General features: G+C 40.5%; 3 protein-coding genes across 7 annotated transcripts; 2 read left to right on the top strand and 1 right to left on the bottom strand.

Annotated features, from left to right (window-relative positions):
• Positions 1 to 331: 331 nt before the first annotated feature.
• Positions 332 to 4,732, top strand: si:rp71-1g18.1 (uncharacterized protein LOC559922 homolog). Its single transcript, XM_061044041.1, has 4 exons — positions 332 to 735; positions 1,050 to 1,195; positions 1,430 to 1,514; positions 2,966 to 4,732. Exons 1-4 carry the CDS (start codon positions 477 to 479, stop codon positions 3,925 to 3,927), a joined length of 1,452 nt encoding a protein of 483 aa, XP_060900024.1. The 5' UTR covers positions 332 to 476; the 3' UTR covers positions 3,928 to 4,732.
• A 684-nt stretch (positions 4,733 to 5,416) lies between these two features.
• LOC132978748 (E3 ubiquitin-protein ligase Midline-1-like) lies at positions 5,417 to 12,955 on the top strand. Of its 3 annotated transcripts, XM_061044039.1 has the most exons (8): positions 5,417 to 5,640; positions 6,334 to 6,602; positions 6,756 to 7,067; positions 8,522 to 8,596; positions 8,814 to 8,898; positions 8,981 to 9,049; positions 10,047 to 10,100; positions 11,496 to 12,955. In XM_061044039.1, exons 2-8 carry the CDS (start codon positions 6,345 to 6,347, stop codon positions 12,011 to 12,013), a joined length of 1,371 nt encoding a protein of 456 aa, XP_060900022.1. In that variant the 5' UTR covers positions 5,417 to 5,640; positions 6,334 to 6,344; the 3' UTR covers positions 12,014 to 12,955. The 3 variants fall into 3 exon arrangements, with proteins under 3 accessions (XP_060900022.1, XP_060900023.1, XP_060900021.1); XM_061044040.1 differs by lacking the exon at positions 5,417 to 5,640 and having other exon boundaries at positions 6,117 to 6,602; positions 11,590 to 11,987; XM_061044038.1 differs by lacking the exon at positions 5,417 to 5,640 and having other exon boundaries at positions 6,118 to 6,602.
• tox4a (TOX high mobility group box family member 4 a) lies at positions 12,660 to 18,115 on the bottom strand. Of its 3 annotated transcripts, none has more exons than XM_061044035.1 (9): positions 17,646 to 18,115; positions 17,491 to 17,556; positions 16,815 to 17,108; positions 16,485 to 16,706; positions 15,861 to 16,196; positions 15,454 to 15,534; positions 14,654 to 15,346; positions 13,472 to 13,614; positions 12,660 to 13,380 (listed from the first exon to the last, which is right to left on the bottom strand). In XM_061044035.1, the coding sequence occupies exons 1-9, from the start codon at positions 17,748 to 17,750 to the stop codon at positions 13,323 to 13,325; spliced, it is 1,998 nt and encodes a 665-aa protein (XP_060900018.1). In that variant the 5' UTR covers positions 17,751 to 18,115; the 3' UTR covers positions 12,660 to 13,322. The 3 variants fall into 3 exon arrangements, with proteins under 3 accessions (XP_060900018.1, XP_060900019.1, XP_060900020.1); XM_061044036.1 differs by having other exon boundaries at positions 16,815 to 17,105; XM_061044037.1 differs by lacking the exon at positions 17,491 to 17,556.
• Between the last annotated feature and the right edge of the window lie 2,260 nt (positions 18,116 to 20,375).

Here is a 20,375-nt window from a genome sequence, read left to right as displayed (position 1 = left end):
GTCTTGGCAAAATTTGGTTTGGTTTTTAGTTGTGGTGTCTTTTTTCACAACACCTTTTCCTAATGCCGCACATGTGCTGTTAAATTCGTGAATATTCTTCTACTTTTATTCGCAGTGCTTTTATTTGACAGCAGTAAGTCCAGCTTTCAGGGTCACTGACAGATAAACAAATAAAAACAAGCATATCTTTCTCGGTATTAAAACAGAAAAGTAGAAAGAATATAAAGCCTTATAAAGATTTGAGCCCTTTGACATGTGAGTGAGTGAGAGTGAGTCCATTTTAATGTTTTAGCTCCGCCCTACAGCTCCCCCTCAGCGTCTACGCGCCTGCGCTGTTATGAGACACGCCCCTTCAGTATGCAAACCATGTGGCTTTCAATGGTAAATACAAATCTCTGCTTGATTTAAAGTGCCATTTTATTCCGATTTTTTTTTTTCGTACACACGTCAAAGTCTGCACAGCCGGAGCAGCCGAGATGTCCGCGGGCGGTGTGAACCTCCAGGCGCAAGTGGAGTCGGTGCTGGGAGCGCTGGTCAAAGCGGCCACAGTGGAGTTAACGAAACTGTTCGAGAGCAGGTATGGAGCCTCGGCGCAGGGTCTGGAGTCGGGCCGCACCGAGGACATAAAGGGAAACGAAACATTGGAGACACTGGATAGATCACCGACTGGAGACACTAAACGCAGCATCGGAGTGCAAGTGGATGAAGACATTTTAGTGCCGTTGCAGCTTTGTGGTGGGTGTCTTTTGAGATTAAAATACTCGTACTTCCTGTTTACGTCCATGGCTAGGCTGCAGGGATGCATGCACGAGTGGAGTGCAGACAAGTCGCTCCTTTAGACTTGAGATAAATAATGAAATCAGAATCATAATATTTGCAAATTGTGCATGCATCAATGCACAATTTGGCCCAGGTTACATTTGCATTTAAATGCCACTATGTTTTTTTGTGATGTTGCACTGAAGTCCTGCTGTTTGTCCCCTCTGCAAACCCAGTGTAAAGGAATGTATGTGCCCCTCTGTCTTAACCCTCCCCCCTCTTCTCCACAGGTCCCCCTCTTATCTCAGATGATCATTGTTTGCGGGACTGCAGCGAGGAGGTGGAGGTGGTGGAGGGGTGCCCCATTCCTTCAGGAATCCTCCTGGCTGAAGTTAATGGACAAGTTGACCCCGAGTGTTCCTCCCTAAAGGAGCAGGTCAGTGAGGGTTTATAGGGGTCTTAAATCTCAAATGGAGAGGGCATGAATGAATGTCACAGTGAGCAATTGTGACTTTTTCATAAGCTGGTCATCAAAGCCAGGGCCGCTGATCCTCCAGCAGAACATCTAATCATGTTTGAGTTTGAATTGAGCGCACGGTGCTGAGGTTGTTTCTCCTGACATGAACTGTCCTGCAGACATACTTACATTTGACTTGTTTCTCTCAATCAGATTGTGTTGGGGAACATGGAAATGGATGAGTTGGAAGCAGAGACAAAAGCTGATAGCTATCCTCAAACAGAAGCGGTTGTAAATGGTAAGGAAAAGTAACAATAAATGAGTTAGAATTCAAAGCTGAGGAACACTAACACACTGTCTTGTATTTTAAATATGGGAAAATAAATGCAAAATAAACGGATACAGACATATACATTAAACACGCAAGACTGCATTGATAAGAAAACTAGTTTGGCATACAGTTTTAAAATGTGTTGTTTTTCTTTATTGCTTAGCATCCGTCTTAAAACATGTTTAAAGTTCAAGGTACTATGGGTGCAATTGCAAAAGAAGCCCATGTTTACAGAAAAGACCTAGAGTTACAAAAGTCTGCACCTCACCATAACATTTGTATCTCTAACTTCAGTTCCTTTCACATGGAGAAAAATGAATGCTGACAAAGATGAAGAAATGCCCCCTTTGTGTTGCACATGTAATTCAAAGTTATGTAGAAAAAAACCCAGATTTTTTTATAATAGACAAATTCAACTGTTATTTGAGTTTTTAGCCAAAGAAACTAAAAAATATATCCTAAAAGAGAAAGTGCTTGGGGCGCAGTGGTTAGTGTTCCTTCAAGTGGGCGGCCATGGTTTGAATCTCACCTGTGGCTCCTTTCCCACATGTCATTCCCCTCTCTCTCTCTCTCTGATTTCCATCTCTTTATACTGTCCTATCTCTCCAATAAAGGCACAAAAAGCCCCCCAGAAAGTGCTAAATAGGAAATGGATGTGAGACTTTCACAGGATCAGTGTTGTTTAGTATATTTCACCCGCCTAAAGAAGAACTACCTTTAGTTAACTTTTATAGCACATTGATTAAATCCTTCTAACATTTTACTTTGAACTAAAAGAAGGACTTGGACAGTGCTTTAATAATCTTCTGACCATATTAAGCACTTTTACTCTACATGTAATTCACACTCGCACACAGAGGATGCTATGTAAATTGTCATACCGCCTAACAGTACAAATCTATAGATTTCAGTATGTGATATTTGTCACCATGGTAATAATAATAATCAATTATATCATCAAGATGGTGCAGAACAAATGATCTGCATTATATTTGTGTTAAACCAAAATGTTCAAAATGCTGTTGTAAGAAAATCAGAAATGAACATACCGATTCACAAACTGTCAAGTGCCCCGATGCATGCTGGGATACACTCGGCCCTCCATCAAAAAAAACAGATAGAACTGAAGCATTGTTAGCTTAGTGCGCATTCAAATAAAAAAATATATAAAGCAATAGATGTGGTCTTTCTTACACCTAGTGGCTGATGTGAGATACTAAAACACAAACCAACCTGTGTGTCCCTCTGTAATCTCTGCCATTGATTTAAATCAAGTTTTTCTGATGAATATTAAACACATCACTAAGAATGCAGATATAAAACCATGTGGGAGCAATACCCATGCACTGAGATATGTTAGATATATACCCCTTTGTGTTTTACAGATGGCAGTTTAACATTATATTCATGTCTTTCAGCGTCTTCAGGGACATCGATGGAGACATTAAGACACGGGTCTACTCCTACCAAACAGAAGCCTCTCATCATTCAGCCAGATACGAGTAATATCATTTCTGGGGAGAGGGTGAAATTTGTTTGCCCGCTAATCCTCAAACCAGAGTCTCCAGCCCCAAAACCAGACAGCTCAGAGACTCCTGTTCAATCCGAGCCTCAGCCGGCCCACGTCAGCACCGCCAAGGGCACAGCCTACAGTCCGTCCCCGTCTGACGGGGCTGTGACTCCTGCTAAGGTTTGGGAACGGATCCACACTCCCAAGGAGACAAAGAGCAACCTCCACCTGAAACTGAAACGGACTTCACCAGACAAAAAGCTGACAAGTCCCTGTGCGGTTCAACTTGTGGACGTGCTGACGGTATCTAAATGGAAGACAAAGTCTCAGGCTGATGTTGTTAAAGGTCCTGATACTTACCACAAAGCTGACCACCCTCTGCCGAAAGACCTCCGCAGCCACCAGGGTGTGCACACAGGCCATCGCCTCTGTTGCTTCACCTCGTGTGGAAACGGCGTTTGGCGGCTTCAGAAGGTGGTCACACACTCCCGTGATGGATACACGTGCAGCATCTGTAAGAAGACGTTCAAACGGAGGAAGGTTCTGCGGCGGCACGAGCGCTTTCACAGCGGAGAAAAACCATACTCCTGTTCAGTGTGCTCAAAGACATTCGCCCTGAGGAAGAGCCTCCGGCGCCACCAGAGGTTCCATACGGGGGAGAGGCCGCACACCTGCACGCAGTGCAACAAAAGCTTCCGTCTGCGAGAAAATCTGAAAACGCATCTGAGGTTCCACAGCGGAGAGAAGCCTTTCAGCTGCAGCACCTGTGGAAAGATGTTCAGGATCATGAAGAACCAGGAGAAACACGAGTGTGATGTGGTCTCTGTTCCTCCATTTGTTCCTTCATTCAGGACGATTGCTGGCTTGTAGCTGTGGAAGAAGTGGCTCGTTGAAGTGCTTTCACCATATTCTACCTCGGACTTAAAACACTTTAGTAGAAAACTAGAACCAGAGTTACGGTCAGTATCATTTGGCCATTCCACAAAGGTTATATAATAACACACGAGGGGCATTCAGTGAGACACAGACATTATTTTACACACTACTACTTCTACTGATGGTTGTGGATTTTATTTTTTATTTTGACTTCTTATGTTTGTGGACAAATTTAGGGACCAGTACAGTGTGTAGGATTATACTTAAACACTTTTTAGCATTAGACCGTCTAAGAAACAAAGAATTTATTTTTAAAGAATCCCTTGCACCTGGCATGGTTAACCAGGTGTACTCCTTACATGCTGATGTTCTCCAGCTTATTGTAAGTGATTTGAAGGGCATCCGTTCAATTTCTTGCTTTCATAAATAAAGGTAGAAGACATTTCTGGAGATTTTTGAGAAAAAAGACCCTCAACTACAAACCGTTCCTGTTTCAAAGCTATATTTAAAGTACTTCCACTGATGTGTGTTTTGATCTTTATGTTTTTATATAAAGCCTTTTTTTCACTTTACATATAGCTGTCTTTAAAAAAGCTTTTTATACTTGTGATGTACTGACTTTCTTTTATTCACCTTGTTTTCTAAGACTATCCATGCTGACTTTATAAGAAAATCTGAGTTTAATGTTAAGTATTCCTACTGTAATTCCTACTGTAAAACATATTGTGATGTCTTAATCTTTTCAAATACTATCTTTAAGTGTTTTATACTTTTCAATAAAGATATTCTACATTTACAATTGTGTTTTTTATCTTTTCATATTCCTGTTGCCTGGTTTTTATTAGGTAATAATAAAAAAAAGGTATGTGTGTAAGACAATGTTATCAAGCAATGTAGATGCGTGAACTCTTATTACACTACATTCAGTAGGAAGGAAGAAACAGAACAGTGTAAAAGTTAAATTAAAAGCCTCATCTAGAATCTACAGTTTATCCTTTATTTAAAGGCACTTTTGTGAATTGAGGTGAGGTTACTTTATTACTTTGCTGGTCACCACCAGGGTTGATATTTTGTGAATAATACGTTTGAATACAACAAATCAGGACAGTGTTAATTAGGCGAAAAGATACATTGGACGTAGGCTACTTAATATGGGGTGCTGATTGTAAAAACGTTGTTATATATATAATTTAGATATATTTTAAATATTTAGTTAATATAAATGTGAAGGATATTAACTAAATATTGAAAATGTATCTAATATATATATATAACAACGTTAACTTAATGTGTGTACATTTAACATTACGTTTGTACGAAGGTGTATTAAAAGAGTCATTCTTCTACCTTATAACATCTAAAGAAATTCACTTTAAGCTCGAAACAAATGTTCTAGGTTTTATCATTTCAGTTTCTTTTTATCTCCTTAGAAAATAATACATTTTAGCCGCATGTGTTCCCATAATGCTTTGGGAGATGTAAACAGGAAGTGCAATGTTTCGAAGGCGTATCCACACAGTTTTGGTTTATTCAATAACAACATTTTGACGAATCTACCGTCATGATAAGTTAGTATAAATGAGCTGTGAGCATGTCCTGTTACCATGGATTGAAGTCACAAACATTAATCAGGGTGTGTTTTTTTATGAATTTCTGATTATTGAACTTCTAATCCTTCAATCTGCACAGGTGTCAACAAACAACTGAGTGAGTACGTTTTTATTTTATATCTTAAAGTTAAAGTTACGACATACCGAGAGCCATTTCTGTCACTAAACATACAAATACACAGCCTATTGTTCACCATTAAAAGATAAGTGGTAGAAAACATTGTCAGTCGGAGATATGTGTGCACAGACATGTTACACACACACAGGTGTTTTCAGTTCATTATGCACAGGTGGAAACAATCACGTCAATAGATTTACTTTGACAAACACAGGTGTTTATTGAACAGAGCAATTTAAAATGATAATTTCACATGTTTTGACTCTACGTGTCCTCTGTTGGATCAAAGTCTATTAACAAATAAAAAAGTCCATCAAATCTGTGTTTATGATGAAACATCTGTATAAAAAAGAACTAGTTTAAACATTTGTTAAACTTGTGTTTTCATCATGTGATCCTGTGTTCAACCTTTGATCTATCAATCCTCCTCCTCTTTGGCCCCGCCCACACACCTCATACACAGTAAAAAAAAGTGCTTTCACTTTGAGCGATGAAGAAAAACATGCAACACTGACGGCCTTTCTCAGCTTGAACTTAAAATGCAATAATTATTTGACCCATCAGACATCATTACATTTCGTTGGTTATCTCATAAGCAACATTTAAAGGCTGGGTCAAAGTCTGAACTTTACTCCTTTCTGTTGTCTGTTTTCATGGAACTTTTTGGAGAAGAGGGGCCAACAATGGCAGACACAAATAAAGTAAACCTGGAGGAGATGCTGACGTGCCCAGTGTGCCGGGACATCTTTAAGGATCCTCGGCAGCTGCCCTGTGGCCACAGCTTGTGCATGAGCTGCCTGGAGAGCATGCTGGATCTCGCCTCAAATGTTCCCTTCCGGTGCCCGGACTGTAGGGGATATTTTGGAGCGGTCCTGAGGATACAGAAGAGCTACGCACTGTCCAGCATCGCAGAGGAGTTCAGAGGGAACATGAAGAGGAAGGTAAATTATCCTTCAGACTTTTCACCTCACATCTATTTAATCTTACAAGATATTGAGAATAAACATATTTTGTGGAAAGCTAAAACAAATACTCAAAAGTCAACAAATGTCTACCTCCTTCACTCCGCCCTTCATCCTAACCTTTGTTAACAGGAGAGAAAAAGTGTGTACTGTGACTTCTGCTCAGAGAAGACAACTCTGGCCAAGAAAACCTGTCTGAAGTGTGAGGTGTCAATGTGCGACGAGCACGCCAAGAACCACCACGAGCTGCCGGTTTACATAGGACATCCCTTGGTCAGTCCTCTGTGTGACTTCCTGGAGAGGAAATGCCCACAGCATGAGGACAAAGTGCTCAAGTACTACTGCAACACGTCCAGACGCTACATTTGCAACATGTGTGCCTTTGAGAGAAAGCAGCTCAACCAGACCACCGAGGCCTGTACTGTCCTGCGACGACAGCTGACTGTGAGTTTTCAATAACACCACAGTTTTGATAACCTGAGAGCAACTGAGGGGGAATTCCTGAAGCTGAGTTTGCTGCATGAAAAACTGGATTTTCTGGTCCCTGAGAATTCAGAAGTTTCTCTTTAACCCATCCTCCCTAACCCATCTAGTTAATTTTAATTTATGTAAAATCATTAGCTTTGAATTCAAGGAAATCCAAATATGTCCAATGATATCAAATACTTTAGGCTGAACCTTTTGGAAATGTTGATACAAAAGAAAAACATACAAACCTGATGAATATTTCTATTTGATCCAACACTTCAGTCATAAAACAACTTTGAGTGTCTTCTGTTAAATTACAAAATGAAGATCTGGAAAAGGCTGAAAAGGGTTATATTTCATTTTGCCATTTATTATTAATATAGAAAGACATGGATTAAAATGTTGCTTCAGATAACACATTTTGATCTTAGCATGTAACTAACAATATTATATCAAAATATTTCTATAAATGAGTGTCTGATCTGTGCCTGTGAGCACCCTCTGTATTTAGATTATTTAAAAATGAGACTGTAAATATTAATGTCTGAACCACAATCACAGCAACAATGTGAGTAGAATGTTTGGGTTGCTTGGCAACAGACATGTTTTTAAGCTAGCATCGTCCAGCTTTTTAGGCTAACTATCATAGCTTTCAATCATGTGACCTGTGAGGAGACCTGGAGGGCAAAAAGAGCGTAGAACAATGACGGCTCCCATAGGAAACTACAGAGCAGATTTTCAGACCAAAACAATTCTCCCCCTCAGCTCCCCCCCCTCCTGTCTCCACATGTTCCCTGCCTCTCCCATCCAACCTGCAAGTGTCCGTCCTCAGTGAGGCAGAGGGAGGAGTAGACGAGTGATTATAGGGATGATATATATCTCAGTTTATTCGCTTTTCTGTCTTTTTAGGCCAAAGCTAAACTTTTCTTGGGTTTGGAAAGCCTGTTTACTCTCCTTTTACATACTGTAGGTTATTTTAGATTTTTACAATATTAAAATGAATTTTGTACATTATACCTTCAAATTTCACTTTAAAATGTTTTACATTTAAACTTCATCAGGCTATACAATGTAACAATCAAAACAGTGTCATTTGTGAGCAAACATGTGGAGTGAAGTGGTTTGATATGTGTCACTTCTGTCATTGTTTCAATGTGAAACAGGATCTTAAAGATTAAAGTACCGGCATCTATATGGAGAGTTGATCCATGAAATCTATTGTGCCTAAAGTTAGTAATTAAATGATTGCATACCTCTAGTTAGTGAGTTCATAGGAATTGATCCAGTGATGTATTATTTCTGAAGCCTGTAAAATATCTGGCTGTGGTTACTTTGCAAAAAGAAAAAAAGGGAAGATGCCAAAGTGCCCAGATGATTACGTATGGACAAAGCCTGATGTTAAAGAATAGAACTGTGTATGTATTCAACAGCTGTACATGGACCAGAACTTCAAAGTCATTGAGGAGCAAATGAAAGAAGCCAATGAGTTGGTGAAAACACTCAAGGTAAGAAGTGTTCAAGTGTCTATATCATTGATATCATTGTTATATAACACCAAATCACAGCAACAGTTATCTCATGACACTTGAGATATGCAGCAGGTCTCCATGGTTCTCTTTGTAATATGGATTCTACAATGATCCAGCATAAAGAAGCATTTTGCTTCCGTTTGAAAGGATTTAGTGTGTTTTAAGATCTAATACTATTTTTCCCTGCGGACAGAAACCAAGAGTGAACCCTGCTGGCTGGCCCTTCAACATAGTCACTGGGATGCTGCTCTTCCTGTGGTTCATTGTTCTGTATTATGGTGAGACAAGCCAATCTCTAGTCAGGGTTTGTTCTTGTATGTGCGACATCATGAACTGATGTGTGTCTTTGTCTCTAACCAGCCTCTGACTACGCTGTGGAGAACCAGTCACTAGTGAAAGCCCTCGAGACGCAGCAGAACCGTGTCGCAAGTAAGATCCCCTTTAACACCTAATCACATGACGACAACAAACACAAGACAATTCAGCAGCATGTTCGTTAATGAAGGGCCACAGATTTACACTTTAGCTCACAATCTTTGTCGATTGTGTTCGCTGATACTGAGGGAAAATATGGAGTTTAATATTTGCATTTTAAAGGCTCTTTAACCACTGTTACATCATGTCAATTATCAATGTAACTACTGCCTGTAAATGGTGAGTTTCACCCAGAATTAATACCAAGAAACAGAAACAGAAACACCATTTGACCCACCTGCACCTTACTCGGTTAAATAAGTTCGTGTTTGATCTTCATTAAGTAATTTAGATATACTTTAAAGGACGTGTAAGATCATAAATAGTGTTTGAACAGGTGGTAACTATCTCAGTTTCTGGGTGTGAGGTTTTGGTCCTGATCGACCTCAGCCCCTTGTCGGCGGGGGAGGGTCTCAAAGAGTCTTTGTCTGGTGTGAGAGGGGTCGAGCCCCGGTTTACCTGCACAGCTCAGGGTCCTGTGGGTGTCCAGGTCATGGACAGATTACAGATTGCAGCCAATCAGAGCACAGGATACGCTGCAGCCTGCCCTTGTCCTCAGGAGTTGCCGCAGCGTACCAGGCTGTGATGGAGGAGGTGAGGGTGGAGTCAACGGTGGCGGTGTAAAAGTGCACCATCATTGTCTTGGGCAGGTTGAATTTGCTCAGCTCAGTATCGACAGTCCTCCATGCTCCTAAAAAGTTATATTTTTCAATCTGGAGTTGTATTTAGAGTGAGCTTTGAAGCAGCGCTGCTTTTGCAGGAACATGAGAGAGCAGACACTATCTCAAAGAGACAAGTTCTGGTCAACATCACTTTGGTTTAATTGTTTTTTTCCACTTACAGAAACTCAGCAAACCTCTACAAGCTTTCTGTTTCTTCCAGCTAATAAATCTTCTAAATAACACCCCCCCCCCCCCCCCCCCTTCTCCCCTTCTCCCCTTCTCCTACATAGAACTCTTGGTTGATCATCCCATGAAGAGCCACCACGCAGAGACAGAAAATCAAGGTACAGAATGATCTATTTAAAAGTAATAAGGCTAGAGCGTTAAAGGAGATGAATCTGAGGGGGGACATAAACATTTTGCTTTTCATATCACCGTCATCTCATGATTGTAACGTTAACCGGGTTTCTGATCTTCAGTTTGGTTCCTAGCTGCCTGGATTGTTTTGCTCCTCTCTGGATTGAACTTCATCTTTTCTTCATTAATGGATGAACAATAAAATCACAATTTGCATCTATTGTTAGACCTCAACTTGTATTTCAACATAAACAACTTCACTATATGGTTAAACATCTTTTTTTTTTTCTCCGACTCGTACAACTCGACACACCTTTGAGCTTGGAAAAGAATGATCAGAAACCTGGATCCACTCTCTTTTTTTTTAAAGATTTATTTTTGGGATTTTTATGCCTTTAATTGAGAGATAGGACAGTGGTGAGAGAGAGAGACAGGTCGGATTGAACCCGGCTGCCCGCTCTCGAGGACTTTAGCCTCTTTATATTGAGCGTGTGCACTTACCACTAGGATTGAGTCACGAAACCTGTATAAAGTCTTTACACAATCTGTTTATATTCAAGTACTCAAAGCTTCTCCAGGTAAAAAACAACAGTAATTTGAAAAACAAACCTGATCTAAACAGAGACACAAGCTGGTTGCTATACAGCCTTTAAGCATTCAATTCTGAAAGCACCGTTTATATTTAATGTGAAGGTGAGCAAACAAACTGCACAATCTGAGCTTTAGAGCAGAGGGAACCAAGTGTGCAGTCAAATAAGAAAGTGATCTATGAATGTGAAAACATAAAAGAGTGGAATAAGTAAAAGAATCATAAAGTCAGCAAAGTGACCACAGATCAATATCTGAAATTAACTAGCAACCATAGGCTAATGTTTAGAGCAGATTAAGTCAGGCTTCATGAGAATAACCCACCTGTGTACTCAGTGAAGTTACTGATCTTTCATTTGTTAGAGATTGTTACAGTTGAGCTAAGGATGCACCGATGTATCAGCTGATGACTGATTGAGTCCGGTATCGGCCCCTCAGCAGATAATGTGATGGAAGGTAATGCTGTGAAGATAGTGAACCTGACTGCTGATTGGGCAAGAAGAAGTCCCACTCTGATCTGTTCTAATGGTCGATCATGATAGAAAATGTTTGCAGTGTGGGAGTGTGGACAAAGATCAGAGACATTTCAAGAGAAGGGACTACTAACAACTATTTATATACATCAGATCTGAGCTCCTTTGAGAAACAGACACAGAGGAGTGGTCCATAAAACTAAAAACCTCTTTAATTCACCAGAGTATTATTCACAGATAAGTGTAGGAGCACAATTACTTGTTTCTTAATTATTAACATTTCAGTCAAATGTAAACTGAATCGGTCCGTGTGTTTCTCAGGAGTTGATCTGGACTCAGCCAGTCCTTTCCTCGGAGTGTCCGATGACCTCAGAACAGCAGAGAGAGTAAAAACCAAACTGCTCTACCCCAACAGAACCGGACGCTTCGATGACGCCCCGCAGGTCCTCTCCGCCCGCTGCTTCTCCTCCGGTACTCACACGTGGGAGGTGGAGGCGGAGGGATACTGGGACATCGCCGTGTCCTACAAGAGCATCCAACGCAAGAACAGCAGCGCCTTCAGAAACAACGCCGAGTCCTGGAGCCTTTCGCACGACGGGGAAGGAAAGCTGTTCGCATATCACGACAAAGAAAAGACGCTTCTCACCGCTACCTTGCAGAGCAGCCGCATAGCAGTGAGCGTCAATATTGAAGAAGGCAGCATTAGATTCAGTGCTGTGGAGTCCACCATCAAACATCTACACGAGTTCAAGGCCAAACTGACCGAGCCGGTGTGCCTGGGTTTGGGGCTTTACGGCATCGACCCCCCCAGCAGAGCCTCCATTGTCAAAGTGTCATGATGAGCCCAAACGTGACTATTACAATATTTATCACTGGAGCCTAAGAAGAAAGAACAAAGGCTGAACTCAATGTGGACGGGTAAAAAATAAAAGCCAAAAGATGTCAATCAACTCAGGAATATAGTTTTGTAACACAAGGTGTATCATGGTGTGAATGTATTGTCCTTATAATTAAGGATGTGTCAATATTTTGAACTGTTCTACAATGTTTATAAAGATGGACTGGTCTGCTTTCCAAGTGTCTGAAATACTGAACGACTACAAGATTGTGTTTGACTTTGGCTTAACGGTGAGGGTCTTTTGTTTAATGGAGAAAATCAGTTTCAGTAAAAAAAAAAAATTAACTCTTTAATATTTAGCTTAATATTTCAAAATCACAAAGTTTTGTCACGAATATGAATCATAAAAATGAACTGATGCTGACAAATAGAAGTACAGGGCAACATGTCAGATATTACATTATGTCACACCTCGTCTTGACATGAGAGGGGGACAACTCTGATTCACCAAATGTTTTCTCTGACGCAAACACTTGTGACTTCAGTCGAGATGTACACATCTATAGTTGGTATCAGTAGACACCTTCTCCTTCATAATACCACGACGAGTCGGGATCAGCAGTTAAACGAAACCAAGAAGAGGAAGATCTGTTTGAGCATAACTTCTCATTTATTAAGAAACACTGAAGTCGAGCATTTACTAACAACTAAAATGATCTCAACTGAATGTTTTACAAAAACAAAAGCATTATTAGACATAGAAGGCCATAATCCTCAGTACAGTACAAAACAGCTGCGTAGAGACAGGTGTACAAGTCCCTCACTTTATTTTTATGAGATGTGACCCATCAAACACTTCAGAGCACGTCTTGTGAATGTAAAAGATGGCACTGAACAAACATGTTTTTAAACCAGTGGAAATAAAAAGAAGGTGAAATGTTGATCCCTTTTGTCGTAACTGCTTCAGTCGGAGACATGTGGAACTGACCTGTGTGGACTTGATCTTTCTCTAGCTGCCTTGAAGACAAACTGAAGGCTGTTTTGATCATCAAATGTAACACTTCATAAGAATATGCTGTGTCGAAAAGACCAACGTGGAATCGCTGTCCTAATTCAGTACCATTTACAAATACTACTTTTTTTATGTGTCAAACAGCGACTGTCGAACCTAAAGTACAAGTATAAAACGATGAGGACACGGCGACACTGCTGTAAAAAGCGGGTTTTTTTTACATACTGCATCAGTTCTGCATCCCTGCTCCGACCTTTAACGCTGGCTCCTATTGATGAATACACTTTGATGATGTCCTTCATTTGACTGTTCCCATGTTCTGATTTCTGATCGAACACCACGTCTTGAATATATCTCTGAAAAATAGAAAAATATCAGGTTAACAAAGCTTCTCCAAAGTGCACTGAAACCAACAGTCTAAAGTACGTGTGTGAAGCAGGTACACACCTGCAGTGATCGGCCACACATTCGTTGCTGCAGTACTCTTTGTCCCAGTCGTTGCTCTCCACAGCTGGGTTGTTACAGCCCGTCCTCACACACACCGACTTCTGAGTCCCACCGCCGCTCGACCCATTGACCTCCATCTCCTCCTGTCAAAGGAGCACAACTTGGTTGGAGCATCATCAACATACGTTCCAGATACTATCTGTACACCGATACAGGATTTGCTGAGTAGACAATATTACATATCCACAAGAACACTAAATCATAAATACATGAAATTATAATTATGTTACATCTTTGAATCAAACTGAATGTGTTTTTATACATGACCAAAAAGACTTATGTCACAGCCGATTAATATATGAATCTAATAATAAATATCAATCATTAAGAGCTCAGCTGAAATAACTACATTGGTAACTCCATATTTTTTCAGAGAAAATATTTTTCTTACAGTGTTCAATACAGAAAACTTTTTTTAATCTTAAATTTGTGTAATCACATCATTTTCATAAGAGCAGATGGTGATTTGACCCCATTGTGGCACTGCACGTGTAGCAGATCACAGCTGAGCAGACAGTCCACACTAGAATAGTTTAGTCAAAGTCAAACTTTTTGTATTTCTCTCGGTTTCTGTGTCTTCCTGGAGTTTTTTCTGACAAGAACTGAAACAACCAGATGTTCAACCTTCCAGGTAGCCATGTCTGAACCTTAAAAACTCTTTGATTTACATTCAAATGACGTTATCAAATACAATTCAATTCATGATACACTTAATGCTTTTACTGTCGTATCAATCTGTAATAATTATCTTCTGAATTATTTTAAAATATCTGAAACACATTATGATTCACTCCTGAAAAACACAAATATAAAAACTCCAACTTTATATATAGCCTTAATACAACACTTAAGTGAGGGACAAAATGTGGCATGTTATGGATAGACGATGATGAAGTGTGGCAGTTACTTCAATGTCCATCGATTTAAACTACATTCTGCACGTTGTAAGAATTGTTCTGTTATGATAACAGCCTGGCCTTCTACATCTGAATAATACAAATAGTCCAGCTGTAAAAAAACGAACAAACTAACGTATCTAAATTCAGGTAAAATCATCAACAGTGAAATGCATTTGTAATCATTTTATAACAAAATAAACAATTTCACTTTAGATAAACGCACCTCTTCTGAATGCAGCACTTCAGTGACTTCATCATCGTCTGTGTTGCCCTGCGAGTCAGCGGAGTTCACCACCTGAACTGACACAGGTGCAGACTGAGCGGATGTTGTAAGAGCCACTGTGCTAGGGACAATTATTGGCAGGGTGTCTTTGCCCTGCAAAGAGGAAGGGACTATCTTTATCTGGAGTGGAGGTGGAGGTGTAGCTGTGAGTGACACAGGGACGCCTGCTGTGTTGCCTCCCTCACGAGGCTTTGCCTGTAGGGGCGGAGGTGCTGGGGCCATTTGTTGCAGCCGTGGAGGAGGCGGAGCGTTCTGCATCTGTTGCAGTGGAGGCGGCTGACGAGAGGCGCCCGACACCACCAGTGTGGGCTGCAGAGTGCGGACCCCTCCAGGCAGCACCGTCACCACCTGACCCCCCGCCTGCAGCATGTGCTTTGGGATTATGATCTTGGTGATGGTCTGGGCGGGGGGCGCTGGAGCTGCTGGGACTTTGTTTGCCCCTGTGCGGGAACGTGTGGTCATCTCTGGAACATCCAGGATAATGTTTGAGGCACAAATGTTGGTGATGGTGTTCTCTTCAAGGCTGTTGTTACCTGGGCGGAGGACCTGACCTGCAGAGGGAAGGACTGCAGGTGTTGTGTGGATCACCGGTGGAGGAGGTGAAGGGGCAGTTTCCATCTCCTCTGTGGCAGGCTGCGTTGAAGACAGATGGAACATTTTATTTAGACAAGCCTCATGAATGAAAATGCTATAGTATCAATCAATCAACTTTTCTTCTCTGGAGGACAACTTGATCGTACCTGTGAGAGCTGGTTATCTCTATAAGCTGCCAGTGCTTTCAAATACTCCCTTTTGGCGGTTTCATTCTTTCTCTTATACACCTATTGGACGCAAAACAATCATCAGATGTCATTAATAGATTCATTTTGTTTACACATTACCACAACAGACATGTTTCTCTCCTTTAAACTAAAGGAAAACTCAATGAAGACATTGATCCAAAAAAAGGAATAGGTATAAAGAAACAAAAAAAAAATCATCACACCAGGGAGCTCCTGTTAAAGGATTTATTAACAAGTGACCTCAAGTCTTCACTTGTTAGTAAATCCTTTAACAGAAGCTCCTTGGTGTGCAGATCATTATTGCTTCTTTCCTTTGACCTAACACAGATACTTATAAACTGATTATGAGAACAATGTGCTTTTACCTGTTTCTGTTCCTCAGCCAAACTGTCCCACATGGACGCAACAATCTTCGACACCTCCCCAAAAGAGGCGTTTGGGTTCTGGCCCTTAATGGCCGCCTGAGTGTCTCTGAAGAACAGGGCATACGCTGAAACCGGCTTTTGTGGTTCGTTAGGGTCTTTCTTTTTCCTCGCTTTTTTAGCACCCACAGCCGCCGTCACTGAGGCCAGCGTGGCCGGCTTACCCCCTCCTCTCCTGGCTATAGCCGGCAGCAAAGAAGACGAGGGCATTTGATGAGATGAGATGTGGGTGAGGGCAGAGGATGGGAGAGTCATGGGGGAGTCTACCAGAACACTCCTCTGAGCAGAGAGAGGGAAAGTGGAAAATAAAGGGTAATGAAATATTAGCTGCATGATCTATAATATATCATTTTATACAAAACACATAATCAGGCATGTGATAACCAAAAGAAAAGGACAAGCAACAAGCAAACAATTAATTCTGCCGAATGTAATAATAATGATTTATTCTGTTGTGTATTATGTTTGGACAAAAAACCCTCTTTACATGCACATCTGGCACTGAGATACCTCAATGGTTTGTGAAAAATTCTGAAGTACCTTTGAGTAAACACCGTAACTCCTCACCTTGAAGTCGTCCATGTCTTCATCTTGCAGGGAGCCTGCTGGTGATGGAGTAGCAGACAGTGGTTGCTCTGAATGACTCCCGAGACCCATTGCGAGCTCAGACTGGTTAATAGTGGACAGGTGACTGCTTCCCAAAAGACCATGACCGATGTCCCCAAGCTGGACATCAATGGTCATGGGGGATGAACTGCTGAAATGTGAACCACTTGAATTCCCCAGCTCCTGCAGAGTGAGAATCACACAAAAAATTACAGAACACTAAAAGCATTAGTGACAAAGTAAGAATGAAAGTAAACATCGTGGCAGCAGTCTGCAGGTCTCCTCACTCACCAGTGCAGAGGAGCTCAGCAGGGCCCCCCCTCCAGACTGACCCATGACCGCCAGGTTAAGCTGCTCCAGGCCCTGGGACCCAGAGTTCACAAAGGTGGAAGCAAAAGAAGGGTCGTTGGCCGCGACTACCAGGTTACTAACAAGACTACGGGAGCCTGAAGGTCCCACGGTGCGTTCAGACCCATCTGTCAGCTCAAAGTGGGACACAGCATCTCCGATGTTCAGAGTCGGGTCCAGTGAGATGGGAGGGATCTCAAAGACCTCATCTCCGAGACTGGGAGTGTGAAATGTCTGCTGTATGGGGAGGAAGAGAGAGAGTACTGTGTCAGGACACATTATAAAGATCTGTTACATTACACTAACATGTTTGAACTCACTGTTACATTACACTAACATGTCTGAACTCACTGTTACATTACACTAACATGTCTGAACTCACTGTTACATTACACTAACATGTCTGAACTCACTGTTATAAAGACCTGTTACATTACACTAACATGTCTGAACTCACTGTTATAAAGACCTGTTACATTACACTAACATGTTACTCTAAAATGTTTGAACTCACTGTTACATTACACTAACATGTTACTCTAACATGTCTGAACTCACTGTTATAAAGACCTGTTACATTACACTAACATGTTACTCTAACATGTTTGAACTCACTGACCTCCGCGGATAAGAAAGGATGACCCGCTCCACTGATGTTCAGATAATTGTCGCCTCCTTCTGGAAACTGAAATGTAGTGATAACTTGGTAACTATTGCGCAACAGACATTACAGTTATTAAAAACAGGTAGTGGTTTAAGAGAGAGAAATGTTACCTTGTTTTCTCCTGAGTATCCACCATACGCCTGAGTGTCCAGAAACTCCGGATCAACATTTTGAGCACAACCATCCGTCAAGTCAGAGTAAAAATTAAGGTCCATTCTTAAATTTATCACTCTTAACACAATATCACTTGCTTTGCAGTGTTGTGGAAATTCAAATTACTTATTTGAATTCCCATTTAAGTAAAGTAATCAAAAAAATAACCTAAGCTGCTAGCGGCTAGCTAGCTACTGTGGGTTAGCATACTGTTAGTGTCGTGACGATGCTAAGCTACTTTTGTTTTGAGACCCTAAAAAGAACCGGGACAAGGAGTAAATTTAATGCTGTTTACACCCGAAGAAGCACACCTTTGTTGCCAAAATATTACGTGGGAGGCGCAAATTTAACAGGACGCCAAACAAAACCCATTCATAAGCAGGAGGGATGCTACAACCACCACCCTCCGCGAACCGGAAGCAGTAACTTGTGGTGCATTCACTGACTATCGGAAAATGTAATGCTGTAAAATTGTTGATGAAACAGCGGTTCAGAAAGTTTCAAAGCTACTCGAAAGTTATATTAAATATTCGACATTAACGTTCTTTCCCACACCACTAATGTTCACACTCATTTCTGTATCTACCTACTATGGATGTTTTGGTTCAAATGTGCTGTTGTGCCATCGAATTGCAATATGAACATGCATCCAAGAAAAATCAATAAAAATAATTTTGAAAATATATATATATATATTCGACATTAAGAGATAAAATAAACTCAATCTGACATCTATATATATAATGTCATTGGAGCCTATCAACTTGATGTTTACATCACTTCACCTGAGGGTAGCTCATTGACTGTATATCAATAATCTTATTATAATATCTGTGATGATAGGGTGTTTACTCTGCAGTGCCAGCAGGTTTTTCCTGAAATGTCAAAGTTTATCAGACAACAGCAACGAATATATAAATAATATATATTACAAACAACAATGGGATAAGTCAATATTAAATACTCTAATAAAGAATAAACTATACTGGCATGTTTCATAACAGCATTGTTCCCTAGGGCCAAAACATTGCATGTGAAATGATCCATTACGACACAACAGAGTCTAATCCTGTCTTTAGTTCAATAAGGCTTCATCCTGACACTCAATGGCAACCTTCCCGCTCTCTTGGTAGTGTGGAATAGATTTCTTTCTTTGGATGCTGTGATGGTAAAGTGATCAACTTACCTGACACACTCTGTAATGGTAACTTACTTACTTAAAATATAGTGACAGAGGCAATGTACGCATCTGCTGCTCTGTACACTTAAAGATAATAATAATAATCACACCTGTGTGTCTATTTATTAAGTCTTGTCCACTCAGTGCTTAAGTCTGTACATGGACATTACTCGGATTCTGCTTCTAGCCTTTCTTACAATCAATTACTCTCTAAAATAATGTTTAGGCTTTTAGTGTGTGTGTGTGTGTGTGTGTGTGTGTGTGTGTGTGTGTGTGTGTGTGTGTTACATTATATGCCTAAACCCCCTCCAGGGACAGTGGGGGTCCACAGTCTCTTGCACCCTGTATTTTTGGGGTTGCGAGCTAAATAGTTTGGGAACCCTTGCTGTAGTGTGACGTACCCCTGGCTCATTTTCTTCTGTTTTCTTTATATACTACTCCTCTACTTCAGACTTTGATGAATTGTTTCGTGAAAAATGAAAAGTCTAACTTCAGAATATGAGGACAAAATAAACACACAGTCTGTATTTGATTCATCATTAGTGATTAGGTGCATCAGTCCTCTTCATGTCAAGGCTGTCAGTTATCAACTTCAGCACATTTGAGTTGTTGATTGTTGTTCTTTCCACAGAGCAAAACCACCTCCTCTCACATTACATCACTGCCTCCTTAGAATACAAAATACAGTCCATCCTTTGAAAAGATAAATGATTGATCATCGATACAATGACCCGCAGCTCTGAACACGAAGTGATTTTAATTCTAGCCTTCTTTCTCTCATCTTAAGTCGGACACCTCATACATAAGCAGCTTACTGGGTTATCTATTGCTCATTAAAGAAAAACATTATTTATAAGATAATAATTTTCTGTATGTATTGAATTTTTTATTTTATTTTTATAATTTAAGCTTTTTGACGCAATAACATGTTGTAGCTAAAATGTTAGAAAAATCAACTGAACATCGTCCAGTTCTTGAAAATCAAGAACTACAAAGTGATCACAGGCTTTGGAAGACAGGACTTCAGCTCTCGCTTGATGAGGTAGTATTATTCATATAGAGACCAGGGCTGGCAATTTATCTTTCAATGCATTCCTTGTAAATAAAAAAAACTCCAGAAATCCAAACAAATTTAAAAGAAAAGGTGAAAGGGGTGAGTTATACATTTGTCTTATCATTTTATGTGTACCAAACTGTCTACCTACATGACTGTGAACTCATTGTGCATTAGAGGAGTCTCTTATAAGCTTGTGGTGCAAGAAAGGCAGAGAAAGTTGATGCAGTTAATTATGACCAAGATGCACTTTGCTTAATTTATCTAATACTCTCTCTTGGACCCGTCCTCCACTGTGGGCTAGAGGACATGCATTTTCTGTTTGCTAGCTAGCTTTGACATTTCTCTTGTTAGAAACTGAAACAGATTTCTGTTGCTGTTTTGTCTTGCAGTTACCTACCTCAACTTTCAGTCCTTCTTAAGTCTCCAGATTTCTTTGTCAGTTGACATTGC

This window comes from Labrus mixtus, chromosome 8, assembly GCF_963584025.1.
Source record: "Labrus mixtus chromosome 8, fLabMix1.1, whole genome shotgun sequence".
Taxonomy (NCBI): Eukaryota; Metazoa; Chordata; class Actinopteri; order Labriformes; family Labridae; genus Labrus; species Labrus mixtus.
Note: the sequence above shows the minus strand (reverse complement) of the source record. Positions and strands in the feature narration are given on the sequence as shown.

What these genes read in the sequence shown, in the direction of transcription:
- si:rp71-1g18.1 (XM_061044041.1), top strand. Translation starts at nt 477, where the DNA reads ATGTCCGCGGGCGGTGTGAACCTCCAGGCGCAAGTGGAGTCGGTGCTG. An exon ending in AGTGCCGTTGCAGCTTTGTG is followed by an intron (nt 736 to 1,049) that starts GTGGGTGTCTTT and finishes TCTTCTCCACAG; the next exon opens with GTCCCCCTCTTATCTCAGAT. An exon ending in GTTCCTCCCTAAAGGAGCAG is followed by an intron (nt 1,196 to 1,429) that starts GTCAGTGAGGGT and finishes TCTCTCAATCAG; the next exon opens with ATTGTGTTGGGGAACATGGA.
- LOC132978748 (XM_061044038.1), top strand. Translation starts at nt 6,315, where the DNA reads ATGGAACTTTTTGGAGAAGAGGGGCCAACAATGGCAGACACAAATAAA. An exon ending in AGTTGGTGAAAACACTCAAG is followed by an intron (nt 8,597 to 8,813) that starts GTAAGAAGTGTT and finishes CCCTGCGGACAG; the next exon opens with AAACCAAGAGTGAACCCTGC. An exon ending in CGCAGAGACAGAAAATCAAG is followed by an intron (nt 10,101 to 11,495) that starts GTACAGAATGAT and finishes TGTGTTTCTCAG; the next exon opens with GAGTTGATCTGGACTCAGCC.
- tox4a (XM_061044035.1), bottom strand. Translation starts at nt 17,750, where the DNA reads ATGGACCTTAATTTTTACTCTGACTTGACGGATGGTTGTGCTCAAAAT. An exon ending in AAGTGCTGCATTCAGAAGAG is followed by an intron (nt 13,615 to 14,653) that starts GTGCGTTTATCT and finishes CTCCTTTGACAG; the next exon opens with GAGGAGATGGAGGTCAATGG. An exon ending in TGTGTGGCCGATCACTGCAG is followed by an intron (nt 13,381 to 13,471) that starts GTGTGTACCTGC and finishes TCTATTTTTCAG; the next exon opens with AGATATATTCAAGACGTGGT.